The sequence below is a fragment of the Vipera ursinii genome, assembly GCF_947247035.1.
Source record: "Vipera ursinii genome assembly, chromosome: 3".
Classification (NCBI taxonomy): Eukaryota; Metazoa; Chordata; class Lepidosauria; order Squamata; family Viperidae; genus Vipera; species Vipera ursinii.
This window is the reverse complement of record NC_139516.1, coordinates 74,561,890-74,576,274: the sequence shown is the minus strand read 5'-3', so window position 1 is coordinate 74,576,274 and position 14,385 is coordinate 74,561,890. Positions and strand designations below refer to the sequence as shown.

The 14,385-nt window shown below is 35.3% G+C and overlaps 1 protein-coding gene across 4 annotated transcripts in view; it reads left to right on the top strand.

Moving 5' to 3' along the window:
- The window catches only part of USP33 (ubiquitin specific peptidase 33), a 41,834-nt gene that overhangs the window by 4,233 nt on the left and 23,216 nt on the right, over window positions 1-14,385 (top strand). For 3 of the 4 annotated variants that reach the window (XM_083359303.1, XM_083359302.1, XM_083359305.1), the window contains exons 2-8: window positions 2,034-2,155; window positions 2,586-2,639; window positions 5,195-5,257; window positions 7,259-7,411; window positions 9,896-9,998; window positions 10,362-10,431; window positions 12,578-12,691. In XM_083359303.1, coding sequence (XP_083215429.1) covers window positions 2,075-2,155; window positions 2,586-2,639; window positions 5,195-5,257; window positions 7,259-7,411; window positions 9,896-9,998; window positions 10,362-10,431; window positions 12,578-12,691 — 638 coding nt within the window. In that variant the 5' untranslated portion in view covers window positions 2,034-2,074. Of the gene's footprint in view, window positions 1-2,033; window positions 2,156-2,585; window positions 2,640-5,194; window positions 5,258-6,158; window positions 6,278-7,258; window positions 7,412-9,895; window positions 9,999-10,361; window positions 10,432-12,577; window positions 12,692-14,385 lie in introns of those variants that run through there. The other variant, XM_083359304.1, reaches the window with a different exon arrangement.

The following is a 14,385-nucleotide window of genomic DNA, read 5'->3' as shown; positions in this document are numbered from 1 at the left end:
GATGCCATGATCTTGGTTTTCTTAATGTTTAGTTTCAACCCAAGTTTTGCACTCTCCTTCTTCACTCGCAACAAGAGGCTCTTTAGTTCCTCTTCACTTTCTGCCATTAGAGTGGTATCATCTGCATATCTTAGGTTGTTGATGTTTCTTCCGGCAATCTTAATTCCAACTTTTGATTCATCTAGCCCTGCCTTTCTCATGATGTGCTCTGCATATAAGTTAAATAGGCAAGGCGACAGTATACAGCCTTGCCGGACTCCTTTCCCAATTTTGAACCAATTTTGAAATTTATACAATAGACTAAAAGGAATTCCAAAATAATAAGATATGTTGCCCTAGCTAGTTGTTGTTTTTATTTATGTGCCACCCATCTCCAGAGGTGATATTGGTTACATCAAGTACTCTGCCCATATGAAGTCAAGAATATGGAAAATTAGAACAACTCTGATGAAATGCTGTGCAAAATGGCCACAGTAACCAGTTGAAAGCCATTTATTTCAAATAGACAAGATTTCAAGAATACACCAACATGCTAGTTGTATACCTTAATTCAAAACACTATGTTGTCCATTGTTCTTTTTTAAATAATATCATTTGTTCTGTTGTGAAGTATAACCACTACTTTAACCTGGGTATATTTTTTAACAATAAAACTTATTTAACATTGCAATCAAAGGGATCAAATATTTTTTTTCCAACAGTATGTTTAACTGCATATTGGATTTATTTATTTTTTTGAGCTTTTGGCAAGGAATTCCGATGAATATTCTATTGAATATTTTCCTCCATTACAAGATCAAGAATTGTCATGAAGGTTAAATCTTAAATCTAGCTAATCTTCTAGTAATAAAACTCATCTTCTCATCTGAAAAAATGGCAACTGTGTGTGCTAAAAGCAAAGTCTCTCCATGTCACTAATGTTATAGAATTATAAATTAGCATTTAATGTTTTATATTAGGTTGTGAACTCTACAAAACATGAAAGGAATCAGCATTTACATACATTTATATTGTGAAAAATAAATAAATACTATATTGAATTACAGTCATCCATGCAAGGGAGGAACAAGGGATAAAATGTAGATTGCAACATGAATTCTGTGCTTTACATGCTTGTTCTGCAATGTCATGGTGCAAATTAAGGTGAAGCTTGTGTTGTGATGTCACAGTGCATGTTTCATCATTTTGGCATCATTGTGATTTGGAATCAATGTTTATGTTGTATTACATAGGAATGGCAATAGCACTTAGATTTATGCAGTGGTTCATGGTGCTTTACAGCACTCTCTAAGCGGTTTACAGAGTCAGCATATTGCCCCCATCAATCTCGGTCCTCATTTTACCAATTTTGGAAGGATGAAAGGTTGAGTCAACCTTGAGCTGTTCAGAATTGAACTCCTGGATTGAGCAGTGAGTTAGCTTGCAGTACTGCATTCTAACCACTGCACCACCATAGAGTATATTCACAGTTTTTCTTATTAGGTGTTTTCCAAATTTGATTTAGATACTGTATACTAACAAGTACCAGGATACTGTAAAACAAGTCCTACTGTAAAGCAAGCATTTGATTTATTTTAATTGTGTATCAAAAGCATTTCTTACACAAATAATATTTGAAAGGGGATCTTTGCAAAGCTTGCTGGCACTCCTTCTGAAAGCATTATAGTAGCCATATCCTTTGAGAGACTAACAAAACTGCTTTGAAAGTTGTTCCCATGGGCATGCACAAAAATACTTTAGCTAGGTTATATAGGCACATATGGCTGATGACAGCTTATGAAGCAGCCATATTTGGAGGAATGATTCATTTGTACTAACATGTTCTGTGGTCTGCCCCTTTTCAGTGCTTTTCATAGATCTAGTCGTCAATCGTCCATTCTTTTTTTGCGTTATTCTATATTCATTCCATAATGTTAATAGAAATAATATAAAATTATATAATCTTTTAAATTTTTAGTAAACTTTGCTGCATATTGTTTGTTGTACAATTACATTTCATAATACTATAATAGTGTTTTGTTCTTGATATGTAGATGATATTGTTTATAAATACTTGAATGTGACTGCAGTTAAAATGCCACACCAAAACAATGATTGCTCACACTTGGAATCTGTTGGTGAGATAACCAAAGAAGACTTGATACACAAATCTCATGTGAGTTTCTGTTTATAATCTTTTTGTTGTATTCATCTTTGCTTCATTTTTAAATTCTCATATTTGTCATTTAAGTAAGGTCAATGTGTGTTAGTTGTTAAAGTATTATTAAACTAATGATTGGGAAAAAGTCATGATGTTTTACTTAATTTATTAAGTGGAGAATGTAGATATCATTTATTTATGGACTAGATGTAATAATGTACATTAATAAAGGTTTTGAAACCAAAAATGTCATAATATTTTAGTAACATAATTTGTACATGCAATACTTGAAAAATCAAAATAAGCATCTATTTTGAAATAATAGTTTTTAAGTTGTAATGCAATAAGTATTTAGTATTTCCAGTATAATAATAGCGTTTCTCTTTTTCATTCCATATTAGCTAATTTTATTAACTAACTGCCTGATTCCGTGTTGTTTTTATAGGGGACTTGTCAAGACTGCAAGGTAAAAGGACCAAATCTGTGGGCATGCTTAGAGGTAAGCAGAATTAACATATATAATATGCAATGACTAAGAGTTTCTCTTTCTGAAAATGAAGCTTTGCCAGGCGTTAACTTTGCAGCCACTAGTTATTCATCAATGACTGTGATTGATCTCTAGTCAGAACTAGGATTACTTGAAATTTCTGGATGGTGTGATTGTGTGCAAATTGTATATTGTTTTCTTAATGAGGGCTACATTTCAAATCCATTTTTGAGCTCTGCTTAGCATTTGCAAAGTTGGCAATCAAGTCTAGTGCTCTAGAAGTCGAACCACAGTACACAGGTTTACATTCCATTTTTATTGGAAATGTGGGGTGAAATGTATGTTAAGTTTCCATTACATTGTTCCAGAGAATATTTTTAAGATGATTGAGGATAGCCATATAGTTTTGTAAAGTCTCTTTTGTGAAAAAAATAGTTTGCTACATAAATGGAATGGCATATGAAAAACTTTTTAACATGTGCCTACATTTTCTTACTGAAGTCACTTTATATTTTAACTCTTAATTGTGTTAATCAGAAGAATTTAGTGTAACACATATATAAACTGCCTTATAATTTAACATACTAAGAATTTGTATCAATTCAAATAAATTGATGCATTTCATTCTTTATGTTTTTGTTAGCTATTCAGTTGCATAACAGCTTTGCAGGGAGATATAATTTTTAACCATGCTTATAAACATAAGCTTTCTATGTTATCATAGACATTTATTTTTAGTCAGATAAATGAATTGCATTTGAAAAGCATTGGTCAATGTTAAAGATCATTATGTAATGTTATAAAACCTTTTTATAATATATATATATATATATATTGGTTCAATTAATTATAGGGTTACGGATAAAGTTTGGCCATATATAATTGTTGAATAGGGTGCCTTGGAAATTGAATTTATAAATAAATATGCATTTGATGTGATTTAAACAATCATTGAAAAGAGTAATACCTCTAAAGCAGGGGTGTCAAACTGCCGGCCCGTGGGCCGGACACGTTACAACGAAACTGCACCCACCCCGTTGCCGGCAATGGGGAAAAAGTTCCGATATGTCGCGCGATGTCACGTGACGTCGCAAGTTTGACATGTCTCCCCTAAAGGATCCATAATTGACTGTAAAATGCTACATTTTTATATATAACTTTATTAAATTGTTTTTAAAAAGGAAGATAAAAACTAATGCAAACTAAGCAGAAAAGAAAAAGAAAAAATCAGAAAGAAATCGAAAAATGCAGGAAAGGGGGGGAAAAAAGAAGAAACCAAGAAGTGAACTTTGTGGTCGTATGTGTGAAGCCATTTTATCCAATGTGCATTGTTTGTTAGAAAATGGCAAAAAAACACAAACACACAAAATGTGATCACATGGCCGCAGGATGCTGCAACCAGCTGATTGCCAAGTGTCTAAAATGTAATCATGTCACTATGGATGTGGTGCAGCAGTTTGTAACTTCAAGAGCTAGTTATAAGTAATTTTTTGTTGAGTCTTATCACAACTTTGAGTGTTAAAGTCTTAAGTCAAGGACTGCCTGTATCTCACGATAAGTTAGCTATTCGTGTTTGCCTATTATTCCTTGTCTATAAAATGCTTCTTGTGTTGAGAGCCAGAAGTGTTTTGGAGCATAATTTGGGTTTGGATCTATTCTCAATACGGCACATCTAACATAATGATTTTTAAAATTTACATTACCGTAACCTTAATTTTATTGTACCACAAAAACCATGCTATCCAATCTCAGGTTGCGTTCTTCTAACTCTTAAGTCTTATATTTCTCAGCAGCACCCCTCTTTTATCCAATCCAAAATACAAGCTGTAAGCTACAAAATACAAGCAAGCTGCAGAATATAATTTTAAAATAGGTAGACCCAATCTTCCTCTTTCCTTTGCATCTTGAAATATATTTAACTCATATTTTTTCCTGACACACAAATCTAGATATAACTTTCTGCCACTGTTTAAATTGTGCATCAGTTGTCAAAACAGGTATTGTTTAAAACAAAAACATCATTCTAGGCAAAATTTTCAATTTTATCACAGTCTCCCCAAGCAATGTCAGTTGTAGTTTCTGTATGATACTGTACTGAACCTAAAAAATAAAATAAACAGCTGGATTGTTTATTACAAAGGCAAAATATTAATTTGTAGGTTTTACATTCAGCTTCTAAAATAAATACAAATCCTTTTAGCAGAACATAAATTCCTTTATATAGTGATTGAAAGGAATAGCATTTCACTTTTGGTTTTGTAATTTTTTATACTGTTAGAATGCATAATTATTTATGCAAGCCTAGATAGATAATGCTTTGCTGTGAATTAATTAAAATGGTTCCAAAAGGTTGCACAACAGATTTGTTAATATTAAGTATGATCATTTTGGTCCTTTCCGTAAATCTTTTTCCACAATCTTATTCTTTGGCACTATCATTTTTCTATTTTTAAGGTGATTCTAGTAGTTACTAAGAAAGCAAACTGCTCTATTTTCACAGTGGGTTTAGGTGTTTATTATTGTAATGGATTGCATCTTGTTAATGGTTACTTTGTTTGGTTTAACAGAATAGATGCTCCTATGTTGGTTGTGGGGAGTCATATATAGATCATAGCACCATACATTCAGAGGTATGTTTGTATATTCGTTTGACAGTTTATACAATCTTCACAGTTCAGAATTTCTAGGTGTTCTGTGGTTACACATAGCATTCTGTCCTGCCACATTTTTCTAATGATTTATTTATATGCATGATTAACAGAAATTTGAATAACTTTATGTTGAAATCCCAGAATAATTCTATTTCATGTATAATTTATTCAGTAATTTATATCGTGTTTTTCTGAGAGGAATTCAGTGAGCAAAAAAATAAAAATGAAAATGAAAACAAGCATATAAAATATATGAAAATATTAGCCAAAGGAAATGAAAGCAAGTTATAATTCGGAATTATTTAATTGTTCAAGAATGGTTAATTAAAATCATACTCATCTAACTTGATATTGATAATAATGTTTATTTTGAACACTGAATAATATATGTGGAACAGATAAAGTAATCTTTGTAAGCTGCTGTTAAGCATTAAACTATTTGACATGTATATTGTTTACCAATATTTTGATACTTTTGTTAGTAATATGATAACTTAAGTGAATAGCTACTAATGTTCACAGTATGCAATGAAGTAAAATGCTTATTTATCAATGTCCAATATTTTTAACAAAGAGTCTTTCCCCCTGTTTATATAATTACTCGCCGCTCTTAAATCTTCTGGGGGTCTTTACTTTCCAGCCCTTTCCAATCAGGGGCTCAACATTTATAATCTTCAAGGAGAAGGAAAGAGAAAATTTTGCTCACCCAGCTTCAGCACGCAGTTGAAATTCCGCTGATTTATAGTCCTTCTGCTTCCTGTCGGAGACAGCTATGGCTGATAGGTTTTAACAGCCTTTTCCTTCGTTTTTCCAGAGGGTCCTACAGTTCACTCTGATCGGGTGCCCCCTGATCTGAGCTCCTGAAGTATCCCTCCTTCATTGCCCCTACAGGGTAACTTTCTGATCCTTTAAGGGTCGCTAGACGAAGAAAAACCAAGCTGGAAAGCCGAGCACCGGCTTTTCCCAGTTGTCCCGACGGCTGCCAAACAGGAAGTTGAAGTAAAATGCTTTTGTTTGATAAATGTTTATGAAAATTACAACATGTTATGATTGAACTTGTAATTCCCAAAATATTTCTACTAAAGGGGGCATTATGTAGAAACTTGATGTTGGAAGAGAAATGATTACAAAACACCATTTCAATTCCAAACCACTAAAACTGCATTATTTTGCAGTACTTAAGATTCTTGAAGCAAAGGAAACACACTCTAGACCAGGGGTCCCCAACCCCCGGTCCGTGGACCAGTACCGGTCCGTGGCATGCCAGCAACCAGGCTGCACAAACAAATAAAGACCCATCTGCGGGATGCAGGCAGCACACAAAATCATGCCCCCTCCGGTCTGTGGAAAAGCCTCTGTCCATGCAACCGGTCCTTGTTGCCCAAAAGGTTGGGGACCTCTGCTCTACACAACATTAATATTGACAAGAAATGCTCTTTTCCATGGGAAGGATACTAATAATTATACAGGGCCGGGAGATTTGCTGTTGTTATTCTGTTTGGTATGGTATTCCCTTGAAACTGTTGACCTTTTAATGTATATGGACTTAACCATCTCTCTCCTTCATTTTCCTTGTGCATGATCTGCTAAAGATTATATAAACTACAAATTATAAGGCAATAATGCATCTTTATCGGTGGGTGGGTAAATATATGAGTCAGTATGTGAGATACTATATCAGGAGCAGAGAATCCCAGGTTTTAATTGTCTCTTAAAGAAGCAAATTGGCTAATTTATGACCACTCACTCACTCTTAGACTCTAGATTGGAAAGTAAAAAATAATCTGTATACTAAAAGCATATGACCACAGTACAGACAGAGTCTGTCATTAATAAAGCTGCAGTGGATTGATTTAGACTGTGTTTGGATGTGTATAGTATATGTACAGTACAAAGACAGAGAGTTATACTGTGCACTTAGTCTTCATATTGGTGTTGATCATAATAAAAAAATTCATTTATTAATATTTTGTTTTCTAGGAAACAAAGCACTGTTTAACAGTTAATCTTACAACACTTCGTGTCTGGTGTTACGCATGCAGCAAAGAAGTATTTCTGGATAGAAAGCTAAGAACTCATTCTTCCTTACAAAATGTACGGTTATCTTCCCCTGGTCCAGAACATATTATACAGGTAATCAGGCATGAATTCTATTAGGATTTTATAGGGAGAGAACATTTCTTGCTATTCCTGCCGGGATTTGTAATATTGTAACTAGAAAAGGAGAGTTTTATTCTTCTGTCTCATAACATGAAGAAAAATATTTTAAAAGAACCTTTACTATGAGAAAGGTATGCCTTTTCAAAAGAATTGTGCTTATAAATGTTATAATATAAAGTTAACAAAATATAACTGTTTTTGCAATCCTAGGTACGGTAATTTCCTTGAAAATCAAAATATGTATCAGTATTTATAATTGAGACTGTAATATAGCTATTTTTATATGTTTGTGTTGCGGCTTTGAATCCAAACAGCTCCTTGCCAAGGATTTTTTTGGCGAGCATTAAAAAATAAATTCTTTAAATATTAAGTATTAAGACCTGCAAATTGACAAGAGAAGAATATTTGATTTAGATATATTTATGTAGAAATACAGGGAGTGCAGAATTATTAGGCAAATGAGTATTTTGACCACATCATCCTCTTTATGCATGTTGTCTTACTCCAAGCTGTATAGGCTCGAAAGCCTACTACCAATTAAGCATATTAGGTGATGTGCATCTCTGTAATGAGAAGGGGTGTGGTCTAATGACATCAACACCCTGTATCAGGTGTGCATAATTATTAGGCAACTTCCTTTCCTTTGGCAAAATGGGTCAAAAGAAGGACTTGACAGGCTCAGAAAAGTCAAAAATAGTGAGATATCTTGCAGAGGGATGCAGCACTCTTAAAATTGCAAAGCTTCTGAAGCGTGATCATCGAACAATCAAGCGTTTCATTCAAAATAGTCAACAGGGTCGCAAGAAGCGTGTGGAGAAACCAAGGCGCAAAATAACTGCCCATGAACTGAGAAAAGTCAAGCGTGCAGCTGCCAAGATGCCACTTGCCACCAGTTTGGCCATATTTCAGAGCTGCAACATCACTGGAGTGCCCAAAAGCACAAGGTGTGCAATACTCAGAGACATGGCCAAGGTAAGAAAGGCTGAAAGACGACCACCACTGAACAAGACACACAAGCTGAAACGTCAAGACTGGGCCAAGAAATATCTCAAGACTGATTTTTCTAAGGTTTTATGGACTGATGAAATGAGAGTGAGTCTTGATGGGCCAGATGGATGGGCCCGTGGCTGGATTGGTAAAGGGCAGAGAGCTCCAGTCCGACTCAGACGCCAGCAAGGTGGAGGTGGAGTACTGGTTTGGGCTGGTATCATCAAAGATGAGCTTGTGGGGCCTTTTCGGGTTGAGGATGGAGTCAAGCTCAACTCCCAGTCCTACTGCCAGTTTCTGGAAGACACCTTCTTCAAGCAGTGGTACAGGAAGAAGTCTGCATCCTTCAAGAAAAACATGATTTTCATGCAGGACAATGCTCCATCACACGCGTCCAAGTACTCCACAGCGTGGCTGGAAAGAAAGGGTATAAAAGAAGGAAATCTAATGACATGGCCTCCTTGTTCACCTGATCTGAACCCCATTGAGAACCTGTGGTCCATCGTCAAATGTGAGATTTACAAGGAGGGAAAACAGTACACCTCTCTGGACAGTGTCTGGGAGGCTGTGGTTGCTGCTGCACGCAATGTTGATGGTGAACAGATCAAAACACTGACAGAATCCATGGATGGCAGGCTTTTGAGTGTCCTTGCAAAGAAAGGTGGCTATATTGGTCACTGATTTGTTTTTGTTATGTTTTTGAATGTCAGAAATGTATATTTGTGAATGTTGAGATGTTATATTGGTTTCACTGGTAAAAATAAATAATTGAAATGGGTATATATTTGTTTTTTGTTAAGTTGCCTAATAATTATGCACAGTAATAGTCACCTGCACACACAGATATCCCCCTAAAATAGCTATAACTAACAACAAACTAAAAACTACTTCCAAAAATATTCAGCTTTGATATTAATGAGTTTTTTGGGTTCATTGAGAACATGGTTGTTGTTCAATAATAAAATTAATCCTCAAAAATACAACTTGCCTAATAATTCTGCACTCCCTGTATGCTTAAAAGTAATAAAATATTTCTAGCTTACTGCATGCTTTTTTGTAGTATACGTCTCAATTCCTTCTGTGAATAGACTGTGTTTATTTATATGCATAATATTTATTTAAACTATGAACCATCTGATAACAGAACTAAAAAATAACCCAAAATATTACATCAAAGCTATTGCATCATTAATCTATAATACACAGCTATTCTGTAAAGCAGATGAAACCATTTCTATTGCCAGACAGTATGTTGTGGCAGATTTATGTTCCTACATGAGAGTTTCTTTTAGCCAATGTATATTATTCAATGAAATATTATGATATACATAATTAAACCTTTGGCTTTATATGGAAAACATATGCTGAAAATTGATATAAATACCTTCATAGGCTCTTTAGGAAAAATGAAAAGTCATAATATTTTTGAAGAATGCTACTTAGAATTTTATTTTTTAATCTTTCATTAAGGATATTAAGCTACCCAGTATCCCTACACTGAAAATTCCTTTAATTGCAACATTTGATGACCTAGATGTACAAGTTGATGAAGAAGATGAATTAAAGGCTAGAGGTAATACAGTAGGATAATTCACATGACTATTATTAAATGAACAAGTTATTAATATAATTGCAATTAATTGATTTTTAAGGCTTAACAAAAATGTTCTGTTGCTAGGATGTGCTTAGTTTCTCATGGGAACATAGCCTAAAAATGGGAATGTAGTTAGATGGCGAATGTCACACATTGTCATATATGCAGATTTCTGTATGATAGCATTATAGTAACATTGTTTTCAGGATAAAAAATACTCAGAAATTCTGTAAATACTGTAAAAAAAGCTGATTCTAAATTGCTACAGAATGAAGACATTTATATCCTGTACACACTGTAACTTTTTTCATTGGCTTGCTAAGCAGTGTTTCTTATATACAGGTTTGACGGGCTTGAGAAATATCGGAAACACCTGTTACATGAATGCAGCTTTACAAGCACTTTCAAACTGGTAAAAAAATGAATATAAAACTGTGTGTTTTCCTTTAGCCCAGAGATGTCAAACACAAGGCCCGGGGGCTGGATCCGGCCTGCAAAGTGGTTTCATGTGGCCTGCAAAGCCATCCTGGAAACTGAGGGAATGGCCCCCACTGCCTTGGCCATGGCCCAGAGACCCTCCTTCTGCCAGAGACCCTCAGATCTGTCCCACTCCTGCCCAGGCCCCCATAGGCACCCTTCATGCGAACGTTGTAGAGCTGGCCATGCCCACCCAGTAGGCCATACGCACTCTAGCCACGCCCACCCAGTAGGCCATGCCCACCCTGGCCATACCCACCCGGCCCCTTGAGGGCAACCGCAATGCTGATGCGGCCCTCAATGAAATTGAGTTTGACACCCCTGCTTTAGCCAGAAATTTCAGTCAGAAATCTAGGGAAAAGATAAATAAGTAGCTATGTAAGAGAGTTACCTTATTGATGAGATTGGCAGCATATACATTTTATAAATGAATAAATACATTTTAATGTATATTAAAAGTTTCTAGCTGTACATTTTCCAGCTTCTGAAGATTTCCATGAACAAAAATTTTGGAAAGACTTTTCTCCTTGGAAATTTGTAAGAACATAGGTTTTTAGTTACTTCCTGTTTCATAGATAAATAAAAAGAATCTGAAATCTACTTTGATATAATGCTAAAGTTCTGCTTCAGCAGATAATATTCAATAATGAGCTGTATTGATTTCATTAATCCAGGATATATATTTCAGATGTCAATTCTGCAAGGCTTATTGTTACTTATTTTTTAGAGATACAAGAGACGTGAAGACAGAAAAAAATGAAATTGGGGAAAAGTGAATATTTAAGATTCACAAACTGTACAAATTGCACAAAGAATTTGCAAAACGTTAAAAAAAATTACAAGTTATATTTAATTGTAACAAATATAATCATACAATAGTTTAACGTTTGAACATCTGATACTAGAATCAGAGCAGAAATTGATAAAAGTGGTTGAAATGATAAGATTAACAGTCAAAGTAATAAACAAGTCTTTGGAATTTATTTGAAGCAGTAAACGTTAAAATCTAGAGTTTTAAAACTTTACATTGGAAAAAAACAACAATTGTAGATATTGCAGAAAACTATGTAAAGAGTTATAGTCCATGATTTGTTTCCAAATTTAAGTTATTATCAAACTTTTTAGATATGACCTTTTGGACATTGATACATATTCCTAAAGCTTAATCTACCAGTTGTCTGTTGAAGGGACTGAATATAATATCTACTAGAAAGCATCTAGTAGTGATTGTTATATATAAAACCAATTGAATATACTTTGTGAGAACATAAGGCTTAGTGATGCTTAACTGAAAAACAATTGGTAGAAAAGGAAAGGATCATATTTTAAAATTGTTCAGCTTTGTAAAATTGTATCAAATGTGAAAGAATGATCCAACCTGATTGTGCATTAGTTTTTTAAAATATGAGATATTCATTTTGGCAGTCAGTGCTGAATTAATATAATACTAAAAACAAATGTCTTCCAATATTCTGTAATATTCAGAGTAAACTTAATATTTACCTTCTATTGATATTCCCATATGTCAGCAGCCCCCAACCTTTTGGCCATCAGGGACCGGTTCCATGGAGAGAGTTTTTTTCCGCAGGCCGGAGGGGGCATGGTTTCGCATCCTGCCTGCATCCCACAGATGGGGCTTTGCTTGTTTGCGTGGCCTTATTTCTGGCATGCTGTGGCCCAATGCCGGTCTATGGACCGGGAGTTGGGGATCCCTGCCATATGTTACACATCACTTACCCTGCTTAAATTCTCCATCTCTTTAATCATGCGATCTGACTTGTTCAGTTCCTGAATCATATTCCAGTAACAATTTATATATTTGATCTAACAGATATTTTGCTTAGGTGTTGACTGTTGAAATGGTAAAAGTAACTTTTTTTGTCACTGATTATGACATACAAGAAGATTTGTTCTTAGCATGCTGAAAAGATGCATGAGGATTCAGCAATATTATTGACTACATTGAACATTAAATGTTTTCTTAAATGATAAAGAATTCATATGATAGTTGAATTTGAAGAACCATGGATATATGTAGCATTCTTTCAAACTACTAGTTTGTGTTTTTTTTTCTTTATCAGCCCCCCATTGACGCAGTTTTTCCTTGACTGTGGGAGTTTAGCTCGGACCGATAAAAAACCAGCCATTTGCAGAAGTTATTACAAACTTATAACAGAACTCTGGCATAAAAGCAGGTATGGTGTTACTTTCATTTTGATAGTGTCTTTTATAAATCAGTCTGGTATATAATATTTTTCAGATGTGAATGCTTTCCAAGTAATGGAATACCATATTTTCCGGCGTATAAGACGACTGGGCGTATAAGACCACCCCCTACATTTCCTGTTAAATTATAGGGTTTGGGCTATACTCGCCGTATAAGACTACCCCTCTTCCAACGCACACCAAATAAAAATTAAAAAACATCAGATTTGATTTTAATATGGTAATTTTAATTCAAATGCTTATGACATGCAGGTGCTTAGTAGGAAAACTGTCACTTATAAACATAAGGCTGTTTGTCATCAAACATGTAAACATAAAACAGTGCAAGTGAATTAAACTATAATAATAATAATAATAATAATAATAATAATAATAATAATAATAATAATAATAATAATAATAATAAGAAGAAGAAGAAGAAGAAGAAGGAGAAGGAGAAGGAGAAGGAGAAGGAGAAGGAGAAGGAGAAGGAGAAGAAGAAGTTGGAGGGGACCTTGGAGGTCATCTAGTCCAACCCCCTGCTAAGGCAGGAAACCCTATACCATTTCAGACAAATGGCTGTCCAGTCTCTTCTTAAAAACTTCCAGTGTTGGAGCATTCACCACTTCTGGAGGCAGGTTGTTCCACTGGTTAATTGTTCTGTCAGGAAGTTTCTCCTTAGTTCTAGGTTGCTTCTCTCCTTGAATAGTTTCCATCCATTGCTTCTTGTCCTGCTTTCAGGTGCTTTGGAGAATAGCTTGGCTCCCTCTGCTTTGTGGCAGCCCCTGAGATATTGGATCACTGCTATCATGTCACCCCTCACCCTTCTCTTCGTTAAGCTACACATACCCAATTCCAGCAACCGTTCCCTATTTTCCTAATTCACTTTTTCACTTTTCCTAATTCACTCTAAAGCTTTCCCTGCACAGAGCTTTAAATAACACCAGCTGCCTGCAATTAGTGCAGGTTCGCATCCCACCAGGCTCAAGGTTGACTCAGCTTTCCATCCTTCCAAGGTAGGTAAAATGAGGACCCAGATTGTTGGGGGCAATAAGCTGACTTTGTAATAATGCTGCTTGGGGGTGTGTGAAAGCCCTAATAAACAGGCATATACACAGAATGAAGGCTATTGCTAAGCACATTGATTTGTGCTTTAAATTGTTAGCCACCCTGAGTCTTCGGAGAAGGGCAGGATATGAGTCTTCGGAGAAGGGCGGGATATAAATGGAATTAAATAAATAAATAAAATAAATGGGATTTTTTAAAAAAAAGACCAAATGGGAGATCCGTTCCAGGTTTTCCAGCCAGCCCGCCCAGTTCCTGAGTCAAATGCCGCTGCTCTGGCTGCTGCCTTCCCCACCTGCCTTTCAAGTTGGGATATACTACAGCTGCTCTTCAACTTTAGAAGGAAAGACGCCCAGACCCCAGCCTGTAAAAAATCACAGACTGCAGCTTCTTCTCCAATTGGTCCCGCTTTCCCTGCGCAGACTAAATGGGAGATCCGCTCCAGGTTTTCCAGCCAGCCCTGTCCCTAAATTTTCAGCACCCGGCGTATAAGACGACCCCTGACTTTTGAGAAGATTTTCATGGGTTAAAAAGTAGTCTTATACGCTGGAAACTACGGTACATACAATCTTAAGAATGAAATCCAACATTTCATTACATATTTCTGTTCATACAATGG